The sequence below is a fragment of the Rhinolophus ferrumequinum genome, chromosome 9, assembly GCF_004115265.2.
Source record: "Rhinolophus ferrumequinum isolate MPI-CBG mRhiFer1 chromosome 9, mRhiFer1_v1.p, whole genome shotgun sequence".
NCBI classification, from domain to species: domain Eukaryota; kingdom Metazoa; phylum Chordata; class Mammalia; order Chiroptera; family Rhinolophidae; genus Rhinolophus; species Rhinolophus ferrumequinum.
Genome location: NC_046292.1, coordinates 30,053,610 through 30,080,395, shown reverse-complemented (window position 1 = coordinate 30,080,395; position 26,786 = coordinate 30,053,610). Strand labels below are relative to the sequence as shown.

At 41.5% G+C, this 26,786-nt stretch overlaps 1 protein-coding gene across 2 annotated transcripts; it reads right to left on the bottom strand.

The window, feature by feature from the left end:
- Positions 1-1,576: 1,576 nt before the first annotated feature.
- Positions 1,577-22,354, bottom strand: YBX1 (Y-box binding protein 1). Of its 2 annotated transcripts, XM_033113879.1 has the most exons (8): positions 22,046-22,354; positions 21,300-21,363; positions 10,977-11,010; positions 8,180-8,269; positions 7,578-7,880; positions 7,216-7,298; positions 2,760-3,025; positions 1,577-1,963 (listed from the first exon to the last, which is right to left on the bottom strand). In XM_033113879.1, the coding sequence occupies exons 1-7, from the start codon at positions 22,209-22,211 to the stop codon at positions 2,791-2,793; spliced, it is 975 nt and encodes a 324-aa protein (XP_032969770.1). In that variant the 5' UTR covers positions 22,212-22,354; the 3' UTR covers positions 1,577-1,963; positions 2,760-2,790. The 2 variants fall into 2 exon arrangements, with proteins under 2 accessions (XP_032969770.1, XP_032969772.1); XM_033113881.1 differs by lacking the exon at positions 8,180-8,269 and having other exon boundaries at positions 1,717-1,963; positions 22,046-22,352.
- Positions 22,355-26,786: the final 4,432 nt, after the last annotated feature.

Genomic DNA, 26,786 nt, shown 5'->3' with positions numbered 1-26,786 from the left:
GGTTTCTCTGTCACCAGTATCTATACATGACATATTCTTGCCAATTATTTTTCTCACTGTACTGCCTAAGCCCATCAGTGCAATGAGCAACAGAAACCATGACAGCAAACGTCCTCACCTTCTTCCTCACGTCTGATGTGATATGGCAACTAATTCCTTACCACCCTCCCATGCTAACTCTGGCCAGCCACATAGGTCGTCTTCTAAATTAGGTTGGTGCAAAAGTTATTGCGGTTTTGCATTTGTTAATTTTTTAAACACCAATTACTTCTGCACCAACCTAATAAGAAGATGAGGTATTCATGGTTGTTAAGGATGGAGAACCAGGCTAAAGGCCCGTCAAAAATCTAAGAGGCAGAGTTGTCAGGTGAGGAAACCACTGCTGCTGCTGCCGCAAAGCAGCTTCCACCCTCCTAACAGACTTGGCTTCTCCCAACTCTCATGGGGGTGCATCTGACAGGTGGACCATGTTCTAAACCTGCTTTCTGCTTGCAAGAAAGATGAATGTTTTCTCTGGGTGGTCTTACAGTCACAGGCTATATAATCCTTACACAACATGAAAGAAGTGCTGGGCAAGACACAAGATAAAATACATAGGTAAATTTTGTGTTAACACTAACAGAGTATCACAAAAAACACCCATTGCACTCTTGCCAACACAAAATATCTCCCTAAAAGGCAGAGTTGATCCCAAATTTGGAAGGAGTTTCAAAGAGTGTTGACTGATAGTAGCCTCGCCTACTTAAATATCATTTTCCCACTTATTCACCAGTCCCCTAGAATGAAAGTACCAGCGCACTGTAATCTGTTCTGCAAATTCTGAGTACATTCTGGATAGGGAACCACCACGTAGACTTAACACAGCAACGCAGGGCTCTTGGACGTACCACACTAGCCTGTACCCCCACCATCTTCCCCCGACCACTCCAAAGCTGGTCAGGATGATTCAGAAGGTGTCTCTTCATAGCAGTCACTAATTATTCCATAAAGTATGTCAGAGAGCATCTAACAAGACATTATAAAAATATACCCAGAACAGGCTTAGGCTACAAGGAAACTGAGACCACATGATTAGTATCGTTGACCTGCGAGTTCTTTTAGCAGCCTTCTCAGGCATTATATTATTTGTTGTTAACATCTCTTCTCATCACACAAAGGAGCTGAACATACCAGGCTATGTGGCAGACATCAGGCAACCCGTCAAGTAAGTATCTTCAATTGGCAGGCTGAAATAACTCCCACAGGGACAGAAATAAGGGGCTTCCCGGGATTAGAATCTGGTTAAGTCTCTGCTACAGCAGGCCCTCACCACATTACCACTGCCTCCCAGCAAAAGGAACTTAATAAAAAGGAAAATGGCCAGATTATCCTAGTAAGTATTTTCTAATTTTCAGTATGAACCCACAGGTATGTCACTCAATGAAGGATTACACATTAAAAGACTTTCCTGGAGTAATGACCCATGAGCACCATCTATTTTCAGATAGGTTAAATTTACACAAAGACAATTATTTAAGAGCTAAGAGTCCTGTAAACCATCTAAGGACTTATAAACTAAAATAGAACCAGACAGAAATTTACACAAAGACAATTATTTAAGACCTTTATTAACAGGTGCTTGCAGTTTGTTGACTTTTTTGAAAAAATCAAGTTGTAAACTTTTATTACAAATTAAAAATGAAGTTCTTAAAAATCTCAGCTTGACCAGATATGAAACAATTTAAAAACCTTTAAAGGTGTATTGAGAAAAAACAGGTTTTTTTTTTTATTAAAAAACACGTTTGTCATTACCAAAAAGAGACGTCTTTAGGTAAAAATAATAAAAATCCCATGCTGCATAGATAATGCAGATAGTTCTAGTTATCTGGTCAATGGGCAAAAAGCAAGCACTTAAGGTCTTTAGCTCCACTCTTTCATTTCTTATTGCTGGAATTTCATATTCATTTCTTCTTGGATGACTAAACTGCAAAAGAAAAAAAAAAGATTATCTTGTACAATTCACTGCAATATTCTTTTAGTATACCAAACTGTTCTAGATCACATTAGCTAAGTAGGGAAGGCATTAACCAATCTCATATTGGTTTATCCTAAGACAGTGATTTACAACAGGCAGGGGGACATTGCTGTGACAAGAATCGTTAACTTGTAGGTTCTAGATGATCTTTTGCCACGCAGAAAATAGTATAGGGGGGGAAAAACCCCAAAACATCACTGGCTAAAAGTGTTAATTCCAAAAATAGAACAATTACATGCCTCTCAGTATCAAGTAAAAAAGGAATTCCTTAATTTTGGAATTAATAATATGATTAAACTCATATTAAACTCACCACTTTCCCTAAACAGACTATACTGGTCATCATCATCTAGCTTTATCAATTCTATTAGTTATCCCACTTCTTTTTGAAAATGCAGAGTAACAATGTAATTAACATACTTCTTAGGACTAGGTTACCAAGACTCTTCTCGGCTTACTGGTGAAATCACAGAACGTCCAGAAAGTTCATAAAAAGCTCTAATATTCAACATACAATGTGAAGACAGGCCTCCAGGTGTTAGAACTGAGGTGGATAAAAGGCCAAGTATGGCTCTGATACATGCCATTACCAAAATGGGATATTTAGGTAATTTTAAGATTAATTTGGGAAGACGTTATAAGTAAAAATGGCTTACCAGATTTCATGAACTGGGATTTTCTCTCTTGCATTAATGAACACTACTCATGACTGCTCAGAGGCCAAAAGGCCATCTAAGTTACTTACCCGGATGATGGTAGAGATGGTAAGCCGGCATTTACTCAGCCCCGCCCTGCTCAGCCTCGGGAGCGGACGAATTCTCAGCTGGTGGATCGGCTGCTTTTGTCTCTTTGCCATCTTGTGGTTTAGGGTTTTCTGGGCGTCTGCGTCGGTAATTAAAGTTACGGCGGTACCGACGTTGAGGTGGCTGCTGACCTTGGGTCTCATCTCCTTGATTTTCTTTATCTTCTTCATTGCCGTCCTCTCTAGGCTGTCTTTGGCGAGGAGGGCCCCTGGAATGAACATTGTGCAAACCTGCAGTGATGAAACTTCCTTTCCCCAGTGCCAACACACCATATCTGGTTTTTCTGTTTATCAAGTGGTCTGCAGGTAATTTAGCCAAAACAAAAGAGCAGACTTGATCTGTATTTTATAAACTGAGTGTGGTGACTTTGTATAAGGCCTTGGAAGTATAAACTAAAAGATGAGCATTTAACACTGGTTTTTGGACTAAACTTTCACCAATAGCGTAATCTATTAGAAAATTAACCATGAAATGATTTTAAAAGTGGCACAATACCAACACTTTATGTCATTTAATAACACTTTTAAATGGGTAACCAGGTTTGGGAACAACTATTAACTTATATAATAGATGAACACTTGCTAAAAAAGTAGGAAATCCAAACCAAAGATGCCCTCTTCATATAAATGAAAGTACACAGTCACTAGGGAAATGCATGAAATACCACTTCATATCCACTAGGACGGCCATAATCCAAGGGTCAAAAAATAACCAGTGTCGGTGAGGATGTAGAGAAATTAGAACCTCAGACACTGCTGACGGGACTATAAAATGGTACAGAAGCTTTGGAAAACAGCTTGGCAACTCCTCAAAATGTTAGTTACTATGCGACCCAGCAATTCCACTTCTAGGTCTATATCCAAGAGAATAGAATATTCACAATAAAAAGTTTTTAAAAAAGCAAACAACCCAACTGTCCATCAATTGATTAATGAAACAAAATGTGATACCCATACAATGGGACATAATTTGGCCATAAAGTACTGATCGATACACGCTGCAACATGGATGCACCTTAAAAACAGGCTAAGTGAAAACAAGCCAGACACAAAAAGCCATATATTATATACTTCCATTTATATTAAATGTCTAAAATGGGCAAATGCAGACACAGAAAGTAGATTAATAGTAGCGGGGGGCTGGGGTAGAAGGAAATGGAGAGTGACTGCTAATTTTATTGGGGGGGGGGGAGATGAAAAATGCCTGGAATTAAGACAGTTGTAATGGCTGCATAATTTGGTGACTAAAAGTTCAAGTGTCAACATTCCAGCAATTATCTTCAATGGCCTAAAATTAAAGATATCAGGATCAAAGATAGTGTTAGAACTTAACCGCCAAGGAGAAGATACTATGATTTCTTTTGCTGCTGATTATACATGTTGATAACAGTGATTTTTTCTTGGCCTCCCCCCATCCATATGAACAGCATCCCAGAAAGCCCTATAAACACCAAGATTTTTGACTTATTTGGTCATCATGGGCTCCAATTCCCATTTAGATCTCTACATTCCATCTTCACCGCTAAGCTCCCAACCCCCCATCCCCAATGCTTACTCCCCACCCCATGTTTTAGAACTCATGGTCTGTCTTTGGCGAAATTGCTGTGGCTTTCCGCTGAAGCCACCAAGTGGCGGCTGTTCCACCCCTATCACTGTGGCTTGTAAGTCAATTCTCCCCATTTCTTTCTAAAACGCTAGCTTTCAAACCTTATGTGAGGCTATATGGTTCAATTTACTTTCCCTTTTTCTGTTGTACTCATCATGAAAACCCCAAATAATCTAGGCTTTTAGATTCTTTCCCTTCCATCTAGTTGTCTTCCACCTGGGTTTTCTCAATTTCAAGCATTCCAGTCTCCAATCACTCCCTATTTTCCCAGTTTCTCTCTTCCTGTTTTCCCATACTCTATTTCTACTAGGACCTATAATGCTATCACCTGTTCTGCCCCTAACTCTCCCCGTAATCTTTTTCCCTCCTCTACCCCCAATACAAAGTCACTGATTAATCATAATCAACCGCAACCCTACCATCTTCATTTGGATAAACAAATGCCAGACAAATCTAACTCTCTGCTCAATCTGAGCCTGCTGCTCAAATGGCTGGAAAAACACAACCGTGACGGTTAACATTTTAAATGTGTGATCACTACTCTATTTGATTTCCTCTATTTCTCTTTCAGAGAAAATTTCACAACCTTTGTCCCAAATTTCCCAAACCTCCTCTTACTTCTTTCAACTCCACTAACAAACCAATGCCCAAGTACTCTGGCTTCTTACACATGAAACAGCCATGGTTCAGAGTAAAAGACCAACTTCTTACTTGTGGACAAAATCCTGTCCTAATTCATGTTTCAGCACTCACTTTTAACAGTCTTCTTCTTTTCCATTTTTTTCAGTCTACAAATACACTGTTATTTCTCGTAAGCAAAAATCCTTTCTTCACACTTTCTCCTTATTGCTACCTCATTTGTGTCTTTTCCAACAAAATTGCTAATACTTGTCTCAGATTTCTTTCAATTTTCTCTTGGACTTACACCACTCAGGATTTCTCCCCACTCATTACAGGCAGTGTATGTCATTTAACTACTCATTGGGGGGGGGGGGGGAATTAAATTCCTGGCTACACATTTTGAAAGCTCTGCATTCAATGTAAATGTAAACTTCAAGGCAATTGTATGTCATCATAGCAATATCTGGCACTGTCAACTAGTCTATCCATTCAGACTATTAAGTCAACATAAACCAAAAGGCAAACAACAAAACTTAAGCTCTCAACAACAAAAATTCATGTGGTTATTTAATTTTAAGGACAACAATGAAACTAGACAGAAAATTTAAGCCAGCTCCATAGTGCAATAAAACTAAACCAAGGAATATGCTGTTGGTACCCAAGGATGTAATGGATAGACTACCATGAGCTTGTTTAGACCTGCTTTAAAAACATTTATTACTGTTTTAAAAATGGCATTGTGGTATTATTTATAATATTTCAAAAGGATTTATGCCTAGGTTTAAAAATTCGAACCATAGTTCAGTTCAAGATCAACAAAGCCCAACAATCTATCAGCATCAAAAATCATCTTTCCCACTGACAGTGGAGGCCCCATCAATTTCCAACATGCAGCACGTGGCTGACACAATGTGGTGGCTTGAGAATTAGAGACCTCCAATTTTAGTTAACAAGCTAGGACTCCAGCCCATTTCATTAATGAAAAACTCAGGACAGGACATACATACATCAATGAAGAAAAAAAAACCATTATAGATACTGACTATCACAAAACTAAAATTGTACATATACTGATGTAGGTGGTAAAATCTTAACTGGGTTCCCCAGTTACTAAAGCTTCACTGAATGCTCCATCTTTGGTAAAGCATACCAAAAAAAAATCACATCTGGACACTCAATGCTTTGATGTAAATAAGACCCTTAAAAGAAATAACCGTTACATTCTAGCCTACCATTGCCAAGACTGAGAATATTGCCTCAAAGTGTACTACATTTATATACTAACCATGTCTGGCAGATGGAACTCCTCTTTCCCAATTACTCTGTATTCGAATAATTAAACATCTTCTGTTAAAAAGGACACCCAAGTAGGTAGGTTGGTTGGTTAATTCAAGTCTAGAACTGGGTTTCTTTTCCCCAAAATGTAAATTCTTAATGGAATGGTTACATTTTGTAGCTTTGACATAACAATCCAAAAGTACACACCTAAACTGAGGAATGATTAATGCAAAATTATGCTACCTCCAGAGGTAAAACTGTCACTTCTTCATGTTTGATATGGTACAGTTCAGATACTCCTAATGCTTAACAGATAGTTCTTACCTTTGCCTTCTCCTTCCCAAATAGAGTTTCCAGGCGGGAATTCCTGCCTGTTCTCAGGAATTTTTTCCGTTTTCCCGTGCCCGAACTATAAACTGTTTTCTGTTCTCCACAATGAATCGTTTCCACAAAGTGATGGCCGATACTACCAACCACCTGGGTTCAAGGAGCCGATTTTCCCGATTTCCCGACCAACTTTTCTCAGGATTCGGGAACGGGAAAGCAGAAAACAATCATGAGAACGAGCAGGAATTCCCGCCTGGAAACCCTACTCCCAAAGAAGCAAATCTTAAAGATATAATATAATGCAGTTTAAACTACTCTTTTACCTGTTCGAGGACAGAATATTTGAAATTCCATACCCTCATTACAGAACAAAAACAAAACCCTGTATAAAGTAGACCTCATTTATGCAAGCTGTTTTTAACCAGTGCCAGCAAAAAAGATGCACAGAACATTCTCAAAAATAACTGACTTCAGGTTCACCAGAAAAATGATTCAAACAGACTGCAGGGGAAGCGTGATGCAAAGTCCTAAAACATGGCTCAGGAAAAATTTTAATACAAACCGTACCTGCGGAATCGTGGTCTATAGCCTCGATACATATTCTGTCTCACTGGTCTACCTTGTTCTCCTGCACCCTGGTTGTCAGCACCCTGAAAAGACAATGGAAATTAAGCGGAGTGGGTCAGTAACCAAGTCAAAACCCAACCAGAAAATGCAAAGTCTGAATACAGGAGTTAAGAATAAACAAAATCATCTCTAGTAGTGTGATTATACTATAAATTAATCCTTTTGGTTGTTAAAAAAAGTGCTTCCCATCATGATTAATGGCTCCAATGTAGGGGAAGTCAGCAAGAAAATGCTTAAAATGCAGTACTGTCCAAAGTTACTACATGCTGTTGTTGATCGTTTTACTTTTTGGTGAAACTTACCTCCATCACTTCTCCCTGCACTGGAGGGTTGGAATACTGTGGTCGACGCCCGTAGGGTCTCCGCATGTAGTAAGGTGGGAACCGTCGCCTGCGGTAGGGCCGGCGCTGTTGGGCCTGGCCTTCGGGAGCGCTCTCCGATCCCTCATTCTTTTCCCCACTCTCACTGTTCTGGTAATTCTGCTGGTAATTGCGTGGAGGACCCCTGCGACGTGGATAGCGTCTATAATGGTTACGGTCTGCTGCATATTTACTGCCTTGCACAGGAACTCCACCAGGGCCTGTAACATTTGCTGCCTCCGCACCCTACAAAAGCCATCATATATTGACAGTGACCGTAGAATTAAGTATACTTAACAAAATTTACACAAAGCAAATAAAAAAGGGTCTATGTGGCCAGGGGTGCATAGAAATGATTAAATATTAGCTCCTCACTTTTCTGAAGAGATTGCCCTCTAACTGCAGCCAGCACATTAGGCTTGATGCACTTGTGTTCATGGAGTCACCGGACCCATCCATCCACATTAAAGCCACCATCCTAGCGGATGAGATCTCCAAAACATTTCCACACTGAAGTCAAACCTTTACACAAAAAGCATCCTCACCTTTTCTCCTTCAACAACATCAAACTCCACAGTCTCTCCATCTCCTACACTGCGAAGGTACTTCCTGGGGTTATTCTTCTTTATGGCAGTCTAGTAATATCACATTCCAAAAATAGATTAACAGGGGAGAATAATGTGCTTTTTCATTTAAAATGTACCAGAGTCAATATTATTTTAGCTTGGAGACACACTTAAAATTAGCTTTAAATAAGACCAAACCATCAATAAATTAAGGAAAACAAGGACCAATGCTAACCCCCAACCTCAACCAAAATACTCCAATCTTACAAGGCCCCAGCATTTTACCACTATTTTCCAAACTAAAACAAGTAATTTAACACAAGACACAATGTGTATATATTTTAAATGCTTTTAGCAAAAGCATTACATGTAGCTTTGAACAAAATGAGGATTTCCACCTATGCCCCAAAGACTGCACTTAGTAGTAGAAGCTAGCCCCACGTAGGGCCAGTTTAGATGACAGGCGAGTTTAGTTTTGCATGCTTCAAAGTTGACCAAACCAACTTTGTCCCTGTGCTACTATATCAAACTTAATTACAAATGTCAACCAAAATCCCTTCGGACCTATCTGTGATAATACTTCAATGGAAATGCAACACACGTGTTTTAACTATGCCACTTTTGAAATTATCTGACTGCGTGGGACAGTTGGTTATTGGCGCCCACAATATAAATCTCACATTTACTTCTTCTCCAGACTGCTACAACAAAGTAAAAGGGGAGAATAACACCTCACATTTGTGTAATATCTACAAAGTTCTTTCACATATTTCCTATTCAATCTCATTATGACAGATGATGTGAGATATTATCACTCCTTTTTTTTAACAGGTAAAACAGGCTTTAAGAAATTCGGTGACTTGCCCAAGGTCACACCAAGAAGTAAGTGGCAGAGTGAGGACTTTTCTAAATCCAGGTCTTGGGACTCCAAATCCCATGTTCATTGTACTACCTCACAGCAGTCAGTATCCATTACAGGATCACTCATGCATTTCCATTCCAAAGGAGGCAGGACAACCAACAATCTGAAGCTGATTAACAAAGTTGCCCAGAACTGCAGTCTCTTTAATACACCACCAAGACCTGAGCAGCCAAAGTCCCCAAGAAACAACTAGATGTTGAAACCACTTCCAAAATAAAGAGGAAAGCATATTGGTGAAACCCCAAAGGTCAGTACAAGTGGGTGACACATATTCAGCCAAATAATTGATCTCATCTGTCATCTAAACTGTCACAAAGTTTTCATACCTTTTCACATATAGCCAACTCTAAATTACCTGCAGTCATAGGGGATAGCAGAAGTATGGATAATTAAAATCCCCATACTCTGAGTTCAGGCAGCATCTTCAACACCCTCCCCAATGTCCCCAAACCCTTCCTTTAGTGTTGCTAACAGGCAGCAAGGCTGACAGGCTTTGCTGTCTCTTGTTCCTAAGTCTGCATATTCCTTTGAACACAAAGAAGGGAGATAAGAAACGCGTAAGAGTTGGTATTCAATTTTATAAGAGAAACATGTTTTAAAACAACATTTTGTCTGAGCAGTCCTGTACTTATGTTTAGAATGTAAATGTTTCCACACTTACATTTGACCCTTGATTACCTGATAGGGTTTTGGGTGTACTGGAAACTGACCTACCCTCCCTCTTGATTGCCAGTGAATACTGTGTATGACACCTCAAGAGAGCTACAAAGCACCAACCTAAGATAGCCTTTGTTAAGTGGTATGCTGCCATCCAAGCTCACAAAGGCCTGAAAAAAGGTTGTGTTTGGAAATTGACTTTAGTCTTTTGATGTCTGGATTACAGTAAAAAAAAAAAGTGGCTAAAAAGTTCTTAAGAGTGATTTTCAAATACAAGCTGACAATATTTCTAGTCTTAGTAAAACAAACCACATAAGTATACATATACCCCACCCACTGCACACCCGTGAGGATAATTAAATCCAATGGAGCCTGTGATATAATGTATGGGATACTAAAATAGCGTTCACTGCGCAGTGGCTCACTTTAACAATAAAATCCTTAATGCTCAAGCATTTTTCAAAATAGTTTCCTTATACGATACTTGAGAAAAGTTCAGCATGTAGAACCTACACTGTTTTTTTCCTCTCAAAACACTGAAGTCAATCTAAAAATTATCGGAGTAATTACCAACTTTGCCACACCGCCTCTTTCCATTTAACTTTAAATTAGTGAGGAGCTCTAAACTTTCCAAGCCAGACAAAATTCTCCAAAGGTAAAAATATACCTGACCCATTCAAAGTGCTTTAGACTAAATAGAAGGACCTGTTACTTTGCTAGTTTTCTAGCATTCACTTCAAATTAGTATCCTGCAGCTTTGTACTGTCTCCCCCATGATTCCTCTAATCTGTCCTTGCCACAAAGGTAAACCTAACCGCATCTGAAGACATCTTCAAGTTTCTGGGTATTTTTGGTAGCGTTACTAGTTCAAATTCAGGTTAGTGGAAGTTTTTCACTCATCTGAAATTAGGTTTGAAAATTTACTGTAATGACTTAAGTGATTCAGTATTTTAAAAAGCTACAACTATTAACAAAAATACCAATATGAAACAGCTATCTTAATTTAGCAACCTACCAATACAATGTTTCTATGTATACATTTATGCAGCCACCACTCTTCTTGTAGGAATTAAGTAACTTGCTTGGTGGTTGGACTCAGCAAGCTACCTTTTTGTAAGGAACAAAAGATGGGAAAACATCCCTTTTTCTTCCCAAAAACCTTGAGCTGAAAGTATAAATGTCCACATAAGCACTCACCTGGTGTACAAATACGTCTTCCTTGGTGTCATTCCTGCAAGACAGGGAATCAAGTTGAACAGGTTAGAGAATGAAATACATTTCATGTTGCCAAAGATTAAGAACTCGCTGGGGTCATTTTATGCATCTCCCTCTATTTTTCCTACTCTTAGACTTTCTGACTGCCAACCAGCCATTAGGAAACTTAAAAAATCGAAACAAAGAAAACAAAGCTAGTAAGCCACTACAATTTCTGCTTTAAAGACTAAGCAGTTGCCAACAGTTGTTCACCTCACCACCTATAGAACGATAAAACAAAGTATAAGAAACCAGTGACCTACTAAGCCATTAAGAGGGTAAGTGACTAGCAACATCTACTGTCACGCCTTGTACGACTAAACGTCACCACTGTTCCAGCACACCCCACTCTTACCTCTAGAGCACGGTAGGAGACCACAAATATTTCCTTCCATTAATTACTAGCTTTCTTCTTTCTTCTTCCTCAATCATTTCCTCTTCACTATTTCCAATTCCCAACTCTCCTTGAGGTCATAAAAATAACCACTGAAACCCCCACAGAACGCACACCAGGAGTGAGTTCTAATGTAAACTATGACGTAAACTATAGCCAATGATGATGTGTCCATGCAGATCCATCAACTGTAACAAAGTATCACTTTGCGGCAGGATAGTGGGGGACTTCAAGCATGTATGTTATGGGGTACATGGGAACTCTGTTGTCTGGTCAATATTGTCATGAACCTAAAACTGCTCTTAAAAATAAAGTATTAATTTTTTTTTAAAGACCACGGTGAAGTGCAAACATGGACACCACCAATACGCACCCACATCATTCACTTGGCAAGCATTATACTGGAAAACTAAGGAGGTGAAGATGAACGAGCCTTTTTTTACTAGCACACACAACCCCTTCACTTCACGTTAGACACCATTTTACATCAATCCTTACTCTAGTCAAACTGTTGATAAATATAGTTGCAGTATTTACTTCAGAACTTTAAAAGTAGTTGTTAACGAAGGCATTTACCCTAGGTCTTAAAAAGGAGTTTATAGAAAATGAGAAAGATGTTCCAGGTAGAGAAGGCTATGGACACGGGAGAACAAGAAACCAGTAAATTCAAAGCAGGCTGAATTCAAACTGCTGGAGCATAAGCAATATGGCTGTGTGAGAGGATAAAGAACAGGTGCTAAATCATCATGCAGGTAGAGGAGCCAGCAAAGGCTTTAAGTTGAACTAGAATGTGACACCACAGACTTATTGGATGTTAAAATCTAGTGGCTGCTATTATGGCAAGTTTGATACCAAGAGTGTCCAGTTAGTTAGAAAAAGCTACTCCAGAAGTCCAAACCAGGACTGTGTATGATAGTGTATGTGATATCTGTCTTGAGGTAAAATGGGAAAAACTGTGGATAAATGGATGTTAGATGGGAGGGGGGAAGTAGAGAATGTTTTGAGTTTTTAACTTGGAGATTGGGGTAAAGGTGATGGTACTATAAGCAAGAAGAACCACTGGAAGAGAAATAGATTTGCAGACCTTTATATTGACTTTCTCCACCCTCTTCATGCTGGTAGTGTATCAGAGCGGAGAAAGGGCTCAATAGTAGTTTCTAGTGTTTAATGACAGAAGGAACAAAGGTTACATATGAACTAGACTGGCTGACTGTTGGCTCCTTGCTGATCCATGGAGCAATGCATGCACCAAATACATATAGCTTGGAATATCATAACATGAGGATATTTAAATTTACGGGAACAGGACAATTTTAAATCTTCAGAACAAAAACACACACAAACCCAAGAACACTACAAAGCTACTCAAGGCATGTGATTGAAAACTGACCTTACAAGCTAGGTGAGTATTAGGTGCACCTAGGGAATTAATGGCTGGTTATAATGTCCATCTGCAAATAGGCATCACACAAAACAGTTCCATAGCCATCAATAGTTTTCATCTCCAACACGATTTAATTTCAAGCCCTAAGTTCTAAGGGGACAAAAAATTGGTAATTTAGAAAATTGGTAGAGAACAATAGAAAAGGTGGGCCAAGTCTAGAACAGTGATTCTCAACAGTCCTAACCACCACAGGGCCTTTCAAGTTCTTCTAACTGACCTGAAAACTAGGTATTTACATATCAAAAACACACACTGCAATAAAAAGAAATAAAAGTAGTTATCTATGAATTTTATTTCAGGGCTGTAAAAGGAGTATTAGAAAATTTACCAAAACCACGTATCTAGTCAGGACAATCCTCTTGAAAATAGTACCAAGTAGGCAATATACAAGATAACGTCATCCCCTGGAAAACAGTTAAGGGAGATGTTTTGTGGGCCTGTAGATACAGACAGCCCTCTGCACCTGCAGCTTCCACATCCATGGATTCAACTAATCGTGGACAAAAAATATTCAGGGGAAAAAAAAGTACTCAAGTTGTTGCTGATGTGTATGTACAATGTGCTTAGACCTACAGTGGTTGTTTTATACCAAACATGTACAGGCATTTTTCTTCTATTATCTAAACACATAGGACAACTATTTGCATAGCATTTATGTTGTGCAGTCATGTGTTGATTAACAACAGGGATAATTTCTGAGAAATGCATCATCAGGTGATTTTGTCCCAGTGGAAACAGAGAGAACACTCACACAAACACAGGCTACAAACATGTACAGCATGTTACCGTGTAGACAACTCAAACACAATGACGGTAATTATCTGTGTATCGAAACACAGGTAAGGTACAGTAAAATACAGTGTAAAAAGATTTTGAAAAAATGCTATACCTGTGTAGGGCACTTACCATGAATGGAGCTTTTAGGACTGGAAGTGCTCTGGGTGAGTTGGTGAGTGAATGTGAAGGCCCAGGACATTACTGCTCACTACTTAGACTTGATCAACACTGAAACACTAAGCTACACTAATTAAAAAGTTTTTCTTCAATAATGAACAGCTCCCTGTAATCTTCTTGACTGTATAGACTTTTCTGTACAAAAATGTTTTCTTTATATCCGTATTTTATAAGCTTTAAAATTTTTTTATTACACAGGGTCAGGATCAGTAATATTACTGCCTTCTATCTCCACATCTTGTCCCATTGGAAGGTCTTCATGGGAAATAACATGCATGAAGCTGTCATCTCGTGATAACAATACCTTCTGAAGGACCTGCCTGAGGCTCTTCTTGAGAAGGTTGTCATTCTTCAGAAATATGTGGGCCGTTTTCTTTTTTTTCATCACAGAGTTGCTTATAAGCAGACAATGCACCATGAACATTTCTCTCAACCAGTCTAGTTGATTTTGTAACTTTCGTGCTTAGACATTGCAACAGCTACGACACTAGGAATTTTCCAGCTCCATTATAAAGTTATGAGTCCACTGTTTTACCGTGTTTCCCTGAAAATAAGACCCGGTCTTATATTAATTTTTGCTCCAAAAGACTCATTAGGGCTGATGGTCTGGCTAGGTCTTATTTTCGGGGAAACAGTATATGCAGTCTATCCATCTATATGGCACGTGAATGCATTAGGTACTATAGGTAATCTAGAGATGATTTCAAGTATGGGAGGATGTACATAGGTTTATATGCAAAACACCACTCCATTTTACATATGGGATTTAAGCATCCTCAGATTTGGGTATTACAGGGAGTCCTGGACCAATCCCCCGTGGATATTAAGGGATGACTGTATGTAGAAACCAATACAGGTTCATAAATGATGTCATGCCAGACAATACAGTACTCATTTGTTCTGCTGACACTAAACCAGCCTACTAGAAAATACAGTAGCCCCCCCCACCCATGGTTTCCCTTTGCACAGTCTGAAAATGTTAAATGGAAAATTCCAGAAATAATTCGTAATTTTAAACTGCGTGCTGTTCTAAGTAGTGTGATGAAATCATATGCCATCCCACCTGGGGAATCACCCCTTTTTGTCCAGCACATCTCCACTGTACATACTACCCATTAGTCACTTAGTAGCCGCCTGGGTTACCCTATATACTGCTGTGGTATCACAGTGCTTGTGTTCATAGAACTATTATTCCACATAATAACGGCCCCAAAGTGCAAGAATAGCGATCCTGGCAATTCAGATATGTCAAAGAGAAGCCGTCAAATGCCTCCCTTAAGTGAAAAGGTATGTCTGTATAGTAAAAAACATAGTATACACAGGGTTTGGTACTATGTGCGATTTTAGGCACCCACAGGGGATGGGATAACTGTATCATGGCTAAAGTGTATCTGGATTTTAGGAAGACATTTGACAGCAACAAATTCAGTTTTAGCCAAGATAGAATACTATGGTTTAGAAGCATTAAATCAATACAGCTGCAACTTGTTAAGTGACTACCCAGAAATTCATAGCACCAACAGGAAACCTGATTGTTAGTCCCCATTCTACCATTAACAGCTGCATAACCTTAGAAAGCTGCCTCCTCCTCACTGCATCTTTTTCTTCACCTGCAAAATGGGAAAAACTAAACCAGACACGTCACAGCATACATTAATTACTAAGGGTTTACATCCCAGACACTGTGCCAAGCGCTTTAACTATTACCACCCAATCCTCACACTGCTGAGGTAGGTGCTGTTATCCACCCCCCATGCCACAAATGAGGAAAACGAAGCTTGTGGTCATCTGCTCAGTGCAGGATGCGAGTCCTCAAGCCCCGGTCTTCACTGTCGAGAACTCCAAAAGGACCAGTTTGGAAATCTTTACACTTTAGCGTTAGAGGTAGGTCACAGCGTACGGTTTCTCCAATTTTGGGGGAAGACATTGACAACTAACAAGCACGTCTACATCCTCACCTGCAATAGTTTTTCCATGTAATTAAACCAGGACTCTGCTACACACACCCTTTAGAAATGTTAAAATGCTCTCAGCTCACAAGCTACACAAAAACAGCTGTGAGTGGTCGTTTGTTGACCCCTGATCTATATTAATACTGGAAAAAACGCATGCCATGGCCACCAGAGATCTTACTGAAGACTGAAAAGCAGCAATTAAAATAAGATGACCAAAATGGCTAATCAAGAAACACATTTTCACCTGTAGCTATCACTGATGTAATGAGGAGGGATGCAGGCATCCCCAGCACTGCACCTTACCTTTTGTGGTATAACCTGAGAACCGAGAGACACACTTCTGCCTTTATCATACTTGACTGAGGGCGCAAGGTTACAGACGGAGCCAACTAGTTTATGAGCTCCTTCCCACTGGTGGCAAGCAAGTCACTGAGGACACTAGGCTATCTTTCTTTCATCTAGCCCCCCACACACTATAGGAACACGGTAGGTACTCAGAACTTTTTAAAAATATTTGAGTGCCTACTGTTCACTTAATACTAGCCAGCTTTTCAAATTAAAATGTAATTACTGCCACTTTTTACTTTTGTAAATTCTATTCTTGCATATTTTTCCATCCTATTAGTTCTTCTGTCGCAAACCACTGGGCCTATATATAATGAAAGGATAGGAAATCCAAAGGTCTCATTCATTCCTTTAATAGAGTATTTACTTGTGCTAGCCAGCTAGGCACTGTGCTAAGTGCCAGAAATAAAAATAAGACATGGCCTATCCTTAAGGATTTCAACCTAGAAGGCTACTACTATTCAATCCAATGTAGCAGCTGAATTGCCAAATATGATTTTCTGCATATTATGTTAAGTCATACTAGTCAGATACACAGAGCAAGCAACACATAGAGCACAGTGGTTCCGAGTTCCTTACTAGAACCAATGGTGCCAAAGCCGGAATATTGGCTATTCCTTTCCTAATTACATGATCTTGGGCAAGTTGCCTTAATTTGTAAAGTGGGGACTATATACTATTAAATGTTTGTTAAGTATCAGTTTTTAAAAATCTAGTGAAGGACACACTATAACCAAACCTAAGTCCCTCCATATTGCTGCCACTTGAAATAATTATGTTACTTGCAGTACAGTTTGTAGAACTACTATCCAATAGAAATTAAAATAGTATTCATTCAGTACATGACATAGTACTGACCTCAACAAAAAGGAACTACACAGATAGCAAGAGGCTGAAGAAGAAAACGGGATACCATTTTAAGTTAGGAGACTGCTAAGGAAAAAGAAATCCTGCAGGGATTTAAAGAAAATAGAAGCCTCTTCAATAGTTCCTAAGGTAGCACGACGAAGGTAAAAACATGTAGCCATCACTAAACTATACTACTAAATCTATCCAGATTTAAAAAAGGATAACCTAAAATTTTAGGAAAACATTTTCTTTTTTTGCTAATCTGCAACACTTCCTTAAATGAGACCTACCATACAAGCTTATCTAGTCACAACCAAATACTCTTATGCTATTATCTTATTGCAGATTACCACACCAAGCCATTTTAACAGCTTGATTTGCCCAAATACATGAAATTAATTTATGATCCATTGGTTATAAAAGCTCCCGAGTTTATCAACTATATGTCCATAACCCAAACTATCCAGACACCAATTTCTAAGTCCTGCAGATGGCTCTAAGATCACAAACCGCACTTATCATTTTATTTGTTCTCTATTAAAATACTCCGCACACCTAGCAGGCACACTCTTATTTCACACATTATTTTCTACCATTGTTCCTGCTTTATGTGAGCTAGATTGTAGGTGCTTCCAAGGGCTGAGAATGGAGGGTAGGAAACCCAGCAATTACAGTTCCAGCACTAGGAAAACACAAGGTGAATATACTAATTCTCTATTCCAGATTTTAAGATGTAAAGATCTTACTGATCAGTGACTTGGCGAACGAACATTGGATGACTTCTGCAACTTCAGATCAGTGGCTAACATACAACCAGCAAGCACCATCACCGCCAAAGACTAAACCTCACAGCCGTGACCAAGTATTTCTGTGAAGGGGTAGCTAAGCTGTTCCCCTGGCTAGGTTTCTTATACATCTTCCTAGATAATAGGTAAAAAACTCAAATGCACATACAGAAGCCAGGCAGGAGGGCAAATCAATAGGAGAAAACTAAACCTGACAGACTGATAAAGAGACTATATGCTCCATTTATAGGTAGTGATAATATTTATGGCCAGTTGAATTTTTATTTATGTGGGACTATATGCCTTAAAGCTAAAATTCAGGTCTTTAATCTGGGTATTTTTGGTGTTACCTCCTAAGTTTTTAAATGTCAGTAATTCCAATTCTTTTTAAGACACTACTACTGTCCAAACATAACACCTAGGGGAAGATTTTGCTACTAAGTCACCCAGTTTGTGACCTATGCTTATTCAATTCTCTTGCCTCCAAATTCCTTACCTACCCACAAAACTTAGAATGATTAATTAATTTAGCATTTTAAGTACTCTGGAGAACAGAAAAGTATTCCTATTCTGATCAAAAGATGCATGCCTCATTGACAAATAAATTGTTACTGATTTATGCCAACCTTTTTAGTTTGGTGAGCATGGATTAATCCACAACAGCTGGAAGCAAAAGACAACATCACGTTTAAAAAAGCAGAGATTCAAATCCTGAAGCCACTGACCTCTGTGGCATCTTTCATGTATCATCCTTCAATAGTACTTTCAACAGTTTTGAATGAAATTTTTCATAATAAAATGCAAAATAACTTTTAGGGGCTAATAAACCCCTCTAATCACATAATAGAATTTTTTCACAGATTCAACACACAAAGAAAGAATAACAATGAATTTCTCAGAATTCCTAGATTTCACAGCCTAACAAAATAAAGTAAAAAATTTTACTGTTTAAAAAAAAGTTCTAGGGCTGGCCGGGTGGCTCAGGCGGTTAGAGCTCCATGCTCCTAACTCCAAAGGCTGCCGGTTCGATTCCCACATGGGCCAGTGGGCTCTCAACCACAAGGTTGCCAGTTGGATTCCTCAACTCCCTCAAGGGATGGTGGGCTCCGCCCCCTGCAACTAAGATTGAACACGGCACCATGCACCATGAGCTGAGCTGCTGCTGAGCTCCTGGATGGCTCATTTAGTTGGAGTGCATCCTCTCAACCACAAGGTTGCTGGTTCAACTCCCGCAAGGGATGGTGGGCTGTGCCCCCTGCAACTAGCAACGGCAACTAGACCTGGAGCTGAGCTGCGTCCTCCACAACTAAGACTGAAAGGACAACAACTTGACGTGGAAAAACAGGCCTGGAAGCACACACTGTTCCCCAATAAAGTCCTGTTCCCCCTTCCCCAATTAAAAAAAAAAAAAAAAAGCTCTATATTCTTATTTACCATCTTTTATATAATTAAGATCATAAGGAAAAAACCCTTTAAAAAGTAATTCTAACAAAGTTGTACCAATGATTATAATACACAATAATTTAGACTGACAAATGTTTACAACGAAAATACATTTCTTTAAAGGCAAAAAATTTACAGAAAAGCCTTATTTTAATTATAAAAAGCTTAAGAACCTAGAACATATAATCATAGAACCCCAGAGATAAAATTAAAGTCATGGCAATAATCCCAAACACTGCATCTACTCCTTTATAGATAAACAGCACGTGTGTGTCAACCCCGCCCCCAGGTGTCTCCAGCCTTGGCTATATAGTGAACCCTGAACTGCTAACTCCCAGAAGTATAGTTCTTTAAGACATTTAAGGCAAACCTCTCCTGGACGTAACTGCAGTCAGATTTTAGTGTCTTTCTCAAAGTCTCAGAATCATTGGAATGACCTCTTTAGAAACATAAAGCACGTTTGAACCAGTTAATTTGACAAAATAGTTGAGGCCTGGACAGTCCAAACAAAGGATCATAAAAAGCCAATTTACATTTAACTTGTCCTGGAAGATGACCAGTTGAGTTGATTGCAAATCAGAACAGAGATATTCAAGTAATGACATCTCATAAAAATTTAGAGTATGTAAAGAACTACTCTTTCATATTGGGTTATCAATTGTCCGCTTCAAAAATATCACAATCTATGTCCATTTAACAAAATACAGCAAGAGAGAAGGCACATGCTACAATTTTTAAAGCACACACAGACTACCTTCTAACCACTGAAAAGACTGCAAATTACATTCCTTCCTACCCAAGATATCCTATGATTACATTGTGTCAAGGTTAAAAGCAATGTTTTTCAAGGTATGACCCACAAGCCACGACCACCTGAAATTCTTGTTAAAAATGTACCCCAGATCACCCCAATGAATCCAAACCGGGAAGGAAGAGCTGAAGAATTTGCATTTTAACACCCTTCCAAAGTTAAGCACACTTCAATTCAAAACCCACTATTTTAAGGGTTAAGCCAGTAAGATGGAAATACTAACTTAAATGCTAACAAATTCAGAGATCAATCAACTAAAAAGCGCTCAAATACAAGCACCAAAGCATTCCCTTCCTCACTAGTAGTAACCCATCATCACAAAACTGATGGAAAATGTAGCTTTGGCCTGTCAGGAAGGCAGACAGTGTAAGAACAGATGGAAAATTCCTGAAGATTTTGCAAGAAACAAAATGTCCCCCCCCAACTGCAAATACTGTAAAAACAGACCATCAGATGCTTCCAATCTCTTTTGCCCCCGCCCCATACAATAAACGGGTTTTCAAACAAGTCTGTCTCTCTTTAAGCTTGAGCTTGCCCATTTAGTTTCCCTGCAGTAGTGTCCATTTCACATTCGGTATTACTTCTTACTTGGTAAGTGTTCTTTTAAACCTCTAGTTGTTTAATACCTTCTAAAGCAAGCATGTAAGAGAGCGCTGAGATGCCCGTGTCACACCTGTAAGGCCCGTATCACCATCAGCACGCACAGTGCCTCTACACCCATGCCACCGCACTAGCCTTGGCAGCCATCTTGAAAATGATGCCCGCCTCACAGGGAGACCACGGCGAGTCCTGTGCATACACTGCACCTTACCACCACTATTACAAACAACTCCACGCGTTACGCCTAAAAACGCAGTCTGTCACTTTGCCTTCCAATACGAAGAACAATGTCATCACGGATCTATATGCCATCAGTGGGTCACATTTTAAATACCAATTTCAACAACGTGTAAAATGACAAGGATAAAAACGTGGTGGGCACCGAGCCTAACGGCATCACACTAGATCTTAGTTTCCTCAGTCTGCCCCGTTAGGAGACGGCTCGCTTAATCCGCCCGCCTTTTACATTGCTTTGTACCATCACAAGCCTTTTAAGTTAGCTTCACATTAATATTTAGATGCAAAACAAAGATAATCTCTAGATGCACGAATTTCTTCAGTCATCCAGGAAAACAAAAACCCACTACCACACCAGAGGGAGCAACCTACGCATGCTTCAACAATCCCAAATCCGCACAGCCTGCAGCTGCGAGCAGAACGTGCAAGAGGTAGGACGGTCAGCTCACCTGTTGATGAAACCATATCCGTTTCTTACATTGAACCATTTTACTGTTCCCAAAACCTTCGTTGCTGGAAGGAGAAAAAAAAAAACTCACGATTACCAGACATCCTTTTTTAAAACCGCCACGCTTCAGCATCCGGTCCCTCGAGCGTTTCCCCGCGGCCACCTGACAGCCTTTCTCTTCAGAGCCAGCTCGCCCGGCCACGCTCTGGCCCCCACCGCGCCTCCGCGGTCCACGTGGGTGAGCTCAAGGCACCAGGGCCAGGGTCGCAGGCCCAAGCTGGGTGCGCGCGTAGACAGCCGGCGGCGGGCGCGGCTGCCGGGCGGAGAGCACGTGAGGGAAGGGGAAGCAGCCCAGCCCACTCCGGCCTGCGTAGGCGACTCGCCGCGCCCTCAGGGTACACGCGGAAGGGAAAGGGTGGGGGGGACGAAACAACGGCGTGCGGGCCCCGGCGCACGCGGCCAGCGGGGAGGGGAAAGACCCTGCTGCACACGCGGTCAACTACGCGCGGCTGCACGGGGGGAGGGGCGCGCGGCTGCGCGGGGTCTACAGGGGCGCGGGAGCTGGCGCGTGCGCGCCTGCCGGGCACGCGAGCCGGCGTCCGCGAAGGCGCGGGCCTGGGGGAGGGGCAGCCGCGCTGCCGAGTCGGTCCCCGCCGGCCGCGCGCCCGCCGGCTCGCCCCGCTTCGGGTAACGGTTCCACCGCCAGGCTTTCCTACGGCCCAACCCCCGCCCCTTTCCGGCCCTTACCGATGACCTTCTTGTCCCCGCCGGCGGGCGCCGCCGATGTAAGGCCGCCCGGGCCGCCGCTCCCTGCGCCGCTGCCCGTGGTGCCGGGCTTGGTGTCGGCAGCGCTGAGGGCGGGGGCGGCGGGGGGGGCGGCGGGCGGCTGCTGGGTCTCGGCCTCGCTGCTCATGGTTGCGGTGATGGTGACTGGGGCCGGCTGCGGCAGCTGCGGCTCCTCCCGGGGTGTGATGGTAACTAGGCCGGCGGCGGCGGTGGGGCTGCTCAGGGCTCTCTGGGGTCCGCTCTCCGCTCCCGCTACCGATCGAACTAGCGAGAATGGCGGGACGGGCGGGATAAGCCTTGAGATCGACCCGCCCTAAGCATCGTTCACTGGCCAGGAGTGCTGTCAATCTTGCCACCTGACCCCAATTCCTGACTTCTATTGGCTAATACTTTATCACTCCTGCACTTTCATTGGCTCTTAGGCGGCTAATTTGGCCGACCTACAACCGTTCCTGCCTCTGCCGCCGCCGCCATAGAGACCGGAACTAGAATTAGAGTAGAGTCACCACGAGAACCATAGAGTACCGAGGACGGGCAGAGAGAACGTGACTTTCACTAGGCTGCAGCCTGGGCAGGCGGGCCATACATCCAGGATTGTATCCTGGTGGTAGGAAAGGCACGGCCAAACGCTTGAGCCAGGATTACCCGGCCGGAACCGGGGGCTTGAAAGGGGCCCCGTCGACACCTTAGCTCCATGTGGAAAGGCGGCCTCCCTCCCTTCCTGCTCCAAATATGGTCCTTGTGACCTCAGTTACTGTGGATAGAGCCTGCATTCTACAATGGCCGTGCTACTCGTGGCACAGCCGAGTGTTTCTGGACCAGACTTAAACGCATGCATTCAAAGAGTGTCCGTTTTCGGCGGAGCAGTCACCCTCGAGGGACCACGCAGGCTTCTCAGGCTGCCCTGCTCGGCATTTTTAGGGTGGAGGGCGGGGGCGTACTCCATGGGGACCTGTCTTCCCATCCATATTACCAAGCATGTAAGGATTGTCTTGTTAAATATTCAGGTCTTTTTCTATTGGCCACAAATCAGATTTAATCTCAAATCACGTTGATTGAGCAAGCTAGGCATTTTTCTTGCATTTTATTCTTACAACAGTCACATGAAATAAGGATTACTATCCATGTTTCACAACCGATCTATACTTGAGGCTGCCACATGCTGTAGCTGAAGTCCTTCATTCGTTGTTTAGTAAGCATCTACTATCTGCTGGGGATGGACTAGTACATCAGATTCTGCCTTAAATCAGTCTAGGATGAAAACAGAAATTTAAACTCGCAACCCACAGCGTTGCCAAAGCACAAAGCAATTTGGGAGTAAAGGTAGAAGAAGGCGGAGTGCTGACTCCAGGCACGTGGAAGTTTATGCAAGGCCGAGAGGCAAGAAGAGATTGGGTCTGGGGAAATGCAAGTAAAGTAGTCCAATAAGACTAGAATGAAGACATTGTGTTATAGAGGTAGGCTGGGTCAAATTAGGATTTTATTGAAATTATCCTAAGGGCAATAGTGATAAGGGTAATTTAGAGTTGTAAGTAGGGAGTGTCATCATTTTTTTAATGGCTGCTAAGTGGAGAATGGGTTGTAGGGGGGCAAAAATGGAAGTAGTAGGGAAAACAGGCTAGTGCAACAGTCCTTAACCCCCCGCCCCCCCCCCCCCCCCCCCCCCCCCCCCCCCCCCCCCCCGCCCATCATCTAGGCCTGTCATTCCACTTCCAAAAGGCATTCAGTGAATCAGTCCTTAAAACTCTCTAATCCCGTCATTCCTACTGCCCTACACTACTGTAGGCCATTATCAACTATTACTTAGAGCAGAAGCAGGCAAACTTTCTGTAAGGACCAAATAATATGTACTTTAAGCTTTGCAGGCCAGACGATTCTGTCTCAACTAATCAACCTCAGAGCCTGTAAGCAGCCACAATCAGTAAACAGGTTCCCCTGTTCCAAACTTTATGGACACTAAAATTTGAAATTCATATAATTTTTACATGTCATAAAATATTCTTTAGACTGTTTCAACTGTTTAAACATTTAAAAACCATTCTTATTCTTAGCTATATGCCATTGAAAAACAGTGAGAGGGCCTGCCAACTGTAGTTTGCTGAGGCCTGGCTTAGAGCACTCCTAGTTGGTTTCTCTACCGCTTTCTTATTCTAATATTCTCCACCACAACATCCAGAGTGTTCTTTTGAAAACATCTGATCATGACACTGTCTTACCTAAAATCTTTCAGTGACTACCACTACCCTTAGGATTGTCCAAACGCCTTAATGTGGTTTACAGGACTCCGTATGACTTCTCTAAACTTACTCCCCACTTGTCTTTCACTTCTTTGCCCAACCTTCCAGGTGATTTTAGCTGTTGGGCTATCACATACTATTCCCTCTACTGGTAACACTTCCTCTTTCCTTTCTCCTTTGCCTTAAGGCTTAACTCTCTATCCTTTAGGTCTTGCCTCAGATGTTATTAGGTGACAAGACTCTCCTATCCTAACACTGAATTGCATTAATTAAATCTTCCCAGCCAGACTGTGAATTCCTGGAGCACCTAGCATAATACCTGACACACAGTATCTTAATAAATTTGTTAAATGAATGAGATGGTGTAGAAAAGGGATTGGAGAAGGTACAGGCAGCAGAGAGGTCATCTGCGCAACTGTGCCAGTAATCCAGGTGAAAAAGGCTTGCAGCAACAATGTGTATGGAGAGAATTAGGTGGAATCTAGAGCTGCTATTCATCTGTGCCAGCTCCAGATGACTTTTGACTGCTAAGAAGAAACTGCAAAAGGCAGTTCTGCCAACACTGAGGACAGTGTGCCCCTATAGGTTTGCAAGCTTTTTCCCAAAGTGGAGTTAGAAAGACAATGACCGCAGCACCTGAGAATAAGTGAGCAACCTTCCCTATGTATTAATAACTACTTTGAAGAGATGGCTTCTCACGCAGAAATATAAATTCTGTAACATTTGTCTTTATAATGTTACTTAAAAGTATCATTAGTTACTCATCCAATTACTTCACTAAGCTGTCTCCTGCTAAGTGGACATAAAGATGAGCTCTTTCCTACTACTTTCCTTGTAGCCACCTCTCTACCACTACAGAGATGGTACTGAAGCACTGCAGGATAAACGGTTTATGTCAAAATGCATCTCCTGTTCCAAGGTGGGCGCTCTCTGCTCCACAGTTCTGCTAGTCCCCCTGCTACCCTGAGTGCACACTGCCCAGCATGGTGACCACAGTTCAGACAACTCCAGTGCCTATCTTTAAAAGTGATGTGAAAGGCACGGGGGTTCATTTCAAGAATCTCCTTTGCAAAATCACTTTTACCTTTGTCCCCATCTCTGACAGACTGGCCCAGGAACACAGTTCCCTCTTCCTGGAAAGTCCCCCCTCCCTTATCTCCTGGCTAATTCCAGCCAATCTGGCAATATTTACCTCAAATGTTACCTCTTCTCTTAGTCCTGGTCTCGCCACTCTGCTCCCATAGCATCTTGTACATACCATTACCATTCACACAACAAATGTTATTAAGCAGTTACTAGGTACTAGGTGCTTACCTCTTCTAGGTGCTGAGAACACAGTAAAAAAAAAAAAAAAAACAAAAAAAAAACCACAAACGAAAAATGAAAAACAAACCTGCCCAAAATCCCTGTCCTCATTAGGGCTCACATTCTAATACTCATCACGTTGTATTGAAACTGTGCCTATCTCCTGTCACAAGCATGGGCCACATCTGACTTATCTTTGCAGTTCCAGTGTCCAGGACAGAGACTGGCATAGAATGAAGGGTGCCAAGTGTAACTGAATTCAACCGAACGGCCCATCACAAGAAGGTCAACTCAAATCCCAGCTGCTCATCCTCCTTCCTATCTTTAATTCCATCCTGTTTGGTTCCTTGATCAGTTCTCAGTGCGTCCCCTCTGAACCATATTTACTTAGCTACAGAGTTGCAAATATCTATACTATAAGGCTCTTGTACAGCTCACCGTCTTCCTTGTCTCCCAATACACTGAAACGACACTTTTAAGCCAGGTTCTATTTTCATAGAATTCAGCTCTCTGCTATCTCTGCTGCCTGCAGTAGCCTGCTGCTAGTAGTTATGAGTCAAGTGTCCATCAGCCAGGAGAAAGGAGAAATGGGAGGACATAGAAATTGTCTCATGAAAGGAACACTAGGGAACTCTCTATACCTCTTGAATATTATACTCAAGGGAACTTTTTACGTTGGGTTATTCCTTTCAAAACATTTTCCAAGGCATATTACTGTTTACAAGTTACCCTCATGTCCATCCTCTTATTTGACCCTTTCAACAGTACTACGTAGTATACAGGTATTATTGTCCACGTTTTATAGATGAGGATACTGGGGCTCTGAATGGGACAGTGAACTTCTCAAGACCGCAACTGTTTTAAAAAAAATGACCCCAGATTCAAACCAAGATTTTGGACTACACTATTCCCACTTTGTCGTGATCGAGACACATTCTACCAAATGGTCTCCCATCCAAAAACATCCCAAGTTAGGCTCCAGAACTAACTAAACTGAACCTACTGGGAACATCCTTGGAATACATCATTCTGAGGCCCTGGGGCTTTGCCTTCTTTGCTCCATCAACTTGAACCTACGAGGGGACTGCTATAACGGCTCGCAAATCTGAGGCATTCCACTATACATAGCAAGGGCTTGGCTGTGGTCCACGCTGGCCTTG

What these genes read in the sequence shown, in the direction of transcription:
- YBX1 (XM_033113879.1), bottom strand. Translation starts at nt 22,211, where the DNA reads ATGAGCAGCGAGGCCGAGACCCAGCAGCCGCCCGCCGCCCCCCCCGCC. An exon ending in GGATATGGTTTCATCAACAG is followed by an intron (nt 11,011 to 21,299) that starts GTGAGCTGACCG and finishes CCTGTCTTGCAG; the next exon opens with GAATGACACCAAGGAAGACG. An exon ending in ATGTTGTTGAAGGAGAAAAG is followed by an intron (nt 7,881 to 8,179) that starts GTGAGGATGCTT and finishes TGGCTTTTGTAG; the next exon opens with GGTGCGGAGGCAGCAAATGT.